This window comes from Telopea speciosissima, unplaced genomic scaffold, assembly GCF_018873765.1.
Source record: "Telopea speciosissima isolate NSW1024214 ecotype Mountain lineage unplaced genomic scaffold, Tspe_v1 Tspe_v1.0377, whole genome shotgun sequence".
NCBI classification, from domain to species: Eukaryota; Viridiplantae; Streptophyta; class Magnoliopsida; order Proteales; family Proteaceae; genus Telopea; species Telopea speciosissima.
The window spans coordinates 19,853-24,439 of NW_025317713.1; the positions used below are offsets into that span (position 1 = coordinate 19,853).

Genomic DNA, 4,587 nt, shown 5'->3' on the forward strand with positions numbered 1-4,587 from the left:
ATTTTCGGTCCGAACCAGACCAGATGGGTCGTTTGGAGTTATTTGGATGCATTTCTGTACTTTTTTTTCTTTGGGATTTTCTAAAAATTATCCTTGTCTCTTATTGGACGTGTGGATGCGATGTTGAGGGTCGTGACCTTCGAATCGATACGTATTTCGACATATGTTCATTTTCGGTCCGAACCAGACCAGGTGGGTCGTTTGGAGTTATTTGGATGCATTTCTGTACTTTTTTTTCTTTGGGATTTTCTAAAAAGTGTCCTTGTCTCTTATTAGACGTGTGGATGCGATGTTGAGGGTCGTGACCTTCGAATCAATACGTATTTTGACATATGTTCATTTTCGGTCCGAACCAGACCAGGTGGGTCGTTTGGAGTTATTTGGATGCATTTCTGTACTTTTTTTTCTTTGGGATTTTCTAAAAAGTGTCCTTGTCTCTTATTAGACGTGTGGATGCGATGTTGAGGGTTTTGACCTTCGAATCGATAACTATTTCAATATATGTTCATTTTTTGTTTAAACTAGACCAGGTGGGTCGTTTGGGGTTATTTGGAAGCATTTCTATACTTTTTTGGGTTTGGTATTTTCTAAAAAGTGTCCTTATCTCTTATTAGACGTGAGGATCCAATGTTGAGGGTCATGACCTTCAAATTGATACTTATTTTGGCATATGTTCATTTTTTGTTTAAACCAGACCGAGTGGGTCATTTGGGGTTATTTGGGGGCATTTTTGTTCTTTTTTGGTGTTGGGATTCTCTAAAAAGTGTCCTTATCTCTTATTAGACGTGTGGATGCGATGTTGAGGGTCGTGACGTTTGAATCGATACCTATTTTGACATATGTTGATTTTCGGTTTAAATCAGACCGTGTGGGTGGTTTGGGGTTATTTAGGCGTATTTCTGCATTTTTTTCGGTTTAGGATTCTCTAAAAAGTGTCATTATCTCTTATTTGACATGTGGATGCGAGGTTGAGCATCGTGACCTTCGAATCGATACCTATTTTGGCATATGTTCATTTTCGGTTTAAGCCTGACCGGGTGGATCGTTTGGGGTTATTTGGGGGCATTTCTGTAGTTTTTAGGTTTGGGATTTTCTAAAAATTGTCTTATCTCTTATACGACGTGTGGATGCGATGTTGAGGGTCGTGATTTTCGAATCGATACCTTTTTTTTTTTTTATAGGTAAGTGTGATTGTATTAAGAAAGAGGAAAAAAAATATAGAAGAAGGCAGCCCTTGTCCTCCCCCCTTAGACAGGCCTAAGAGGGGGAGGAGAGCCCCTAAAACAACCCGAGGACAGGCCCTCGGTGGAAAAGCCTATGACCAGGCCAACAACTCAATGAGACAAGGTCCTTAAAAAAACTTTACCATCTGAATCATTTTTAACCAACTCCACCAGGTCCTGTGGGAAATCAAGTGGATAAAAAATTGCTTCCCCATCCCCCGTATCCATGGCTGCAATAAAGTCTGCTGGCTGGTTGAGCTCTCTCCAAACATGTTTGATCTCCTTACGCTGTAATTGCTGTAGTAGCGTAGCTATATGGTCCCTCAATATTTGCATGCTCCAAGGGCAGTCCACAGCCCCATTAAGAATATCTACTGCCAATTTGGAATCGGATCTGATGGAAACCCGAAGTAGGTTCCTTTGAATACAAAAAGTGACCCCCTTTAAAATTGCAAAAAGCTCCATGCCTAGAATAGAATTAATATCTCCCTTCCCCGCATACGCCATTATGGCAACACCTGCATCACCACGAATGATTCCACCATAGGAAGCTCTATCAGCTGTTAAGGACCCATCACAGTGAAGGACTGCCATGTGAGTAGGAGGTCTAAACCAAGCATAGGTTTTTTGAGTAATCACCTTCCAATCCACCCTAATCCCCCAATTATCAGCCAAGAACTGGTTCCATGGGCTGTGGACAGCAGAAATGGGAAAGGCAGCACACTTAATGGCCACATCAAGACGAATTGCCTCTATAATCTGATCATGGGTTCTAACCTTCTTCTCAAACAGCCTTCGGTTTCGCTCCCACCAAATGTAATGCACAGTAGCACAAAAACCCAACTTGGGAACCAAATCCATCCTATCATTTGCACAACCAACACTCAAGAGCCAAGCAAGCACATTCTGGAGATTGGTAGGGCCTCCATCCCCTTGGGAGCAAAAAGAACTAATTTTACCCCAAATGCTAGTGGAAAAAGGGCAATTAAAGAAAAGCTGCTCGACTTTCAGTACCAGCCCAACACAAGATGTTCATTTTCGGTTTACAAAAGACCGAGTGGGCCGTTTGGGGTTATTTGGGGGCATTTTTGTACATTTTTGGGTTTGGTATTTTCTACAAAGCGTCCTTATCTCTTATTAGACGTGTGGATGCGATGTTGAGGGTCGTGACCTTCAAATCGATACCAATTTTGGCATCTGTTCATTTTTTGTTTAAATCAAACTAGGTGGATCATTCGGGGTTATTTGGGGGCATTGCTATACTTTTTTGGGTTTGGAATTTTGTAAAAAGTGTCCTTATCTCTTATTAGACGGGTGGATGTGATGTTATGGGTTGTGACCTTTGAATCGATTCCTATTTAGACATATGTTCATTGTTGGTATAAACCAGACTGGGTGGGTCGTTTGGAGTTTTTTGGGGGCAGTTCTATACTTTTATGGGTTTGGGATTCTCTTAAAAGTGTCCTTATCTCTTATTAGACGTGTGGATGAGATGTTGAGGGTTGTGACCTTCGAATCGATACGTATTTTGACATATGTTCATTTTCGATCCGAACCAGACCAGGTGGGTTATTTGGAGTTATTTGGATGCATTTCTGCACTTTTTTTTCTTTGGGATTTTCTAAAAAGTTTCCTGGTCTCTTATTAGACGTGTGGATGCGATGTTGAGGGTTTTGACCTTCGAATCGATAACTATTTTGATATATGCTCATTTTTTGTTTAAACTAGACCAGGTGGGTCGTTTGGGGTAATTTGGGCGCATTTCTGTATTTTTTGTGTTTGGTATTTTCTAAAAAGTGTCCTTATCTCTTATTAGACGTGTGGATGCGATGTTGAGGCTTTTGACCTTTGAATCGATAACTATTATGTCATATGTTCATTTTCGGTTTAAACTAGACCAGGTGGGTCGTTTGGGGTTATTTGGGTGCATTTCTGTACTTTTTTGGGTTTGGTATTTTCTAAAAAGTGTCCTTATCTCTTATTAGACATGAGGATGCGATGTTGAGGGTCGTGACCTTCGAATCGATACCTATTTCGATATATGTTCATTTCCAATTTAAACCAGACCGGGTGGGTTGTCTGGGGTTATTTGGGTGCATTTCTGTACTTTTTTGGGTTTTGGATTTTGGAAAAAGTGTCCTTATCTCTTATTAGACGTGTGGATGTGATGGTGAGGGTCATGATCTTCGAATTGATACCTATTTCGACATGTCTATTTTCAGTTTAAACCAGACCGGGTGGGTCGTTTGGGGTTATTTGGGGACATTTCTATACTTTTTTGTCTTTGGGATTCTCTAACAAGTGTCCTTATCTCTTATTAGACGTGCGGATGCGATTTTCAGGGTCGTGACTGTCAAATTAATAAGTATTTTGACATATGTTCATTTCTGGTCCGAACTAGACCGGGTGAGTCGTTTGGAGTTATTTGGGGGCATTTTTGTACTTTTATTGGTTTGGGATTTTCTAAAAAGTTTCCTTATCTCTTATTAGATGTGTGGATGCGATGTTGAGGGTTGTGGCCTGCGAATCGATACCTATTTTGGCATATGTTCATTTACGGTCCGAACCAGACCTGGTGGGTCATTTGTAGTTATTTGGGGGCATTTCTATACTTTTGTTGGTTTGGGATTTTCTAAAAAGTTTCCTTATCTCTTATTAGGATTGTGCATGCTATGTTGAGGGTCGTGACCTTTGAATCGATACCTATTTCGGCATTTGTTCATTTTCGGTTTAAACCAGACCAAGTGGGTCGTTTGGGGTTATGCGGAGGCAGTTCTGCACTTTTTTGGCTTCGGGATTTTCTAAAAAGTGTCCTTATCTCTTATTAGATGTGTGGATATGATGTTGAGGGTTGTGACCTGTGAATCAATACCAATTTTGGCATATGTTCATTTACGGTGGGAACCAGACCGGGTCTGTCGTTTGGGGTTATTTGGGGGCATTTATGTACTTTTTTGGGTTTGGGATTCTGTAAAAATTGTCCTTATCTCTTATTAGATATGTGGATGCGATGTTGAGGGTTGTGACCTGCGAATCGATACCTATTTTGACATATGTTCATTTACGGTCTGAACCAGACCGGGTGGGTCGTTTGGGGTTATGTGTGGGCATTTCTATACTTTTTTGGGTTTGGGATTTTTAAAAAAGTGTCCTTATCTATAATTAGTCGTGTGGATGCAATGTTGAGGGTCGTGCCCTTCGACTCAATACCTATTGCGACATATGTTCATTTTTTGTTGAAACCAGACCGGGTGGGTCGTTTGGGGTTATTTGGGGGCATTTCTGTACTTTTTTGGGTTTGGGATTCCTTAAAAATTGTCCTTATCTCTTATTGGAATTGTGGATGCAATGTTGAGGGTCGTGA

The 4,587-nt window shown here is 40.7% G+C and overlaps 1 protein-coding gene across 1 annotated transcript; it reads right to left on the minus strand.

The window, feature by feature from the left end:
- Window positions 1-1,366: 1,366 nt before the first annotated feature.
- On the minus strand, window positions 1,367-1,730 carry LOC122648035 (the record flags this gene model as incomplete). The annotated part of the gene is made up of 1 exon (XM_043841308.1): window positions 1,367-1,730. A coding segment is annotated over exon 1 (364 nt), but the record flags the coding sequence as incomplete, so codon positions are not given.
- Between the last annotated feature and the right edge of the window lie 2,857 nt (window positions 1,731-4,587).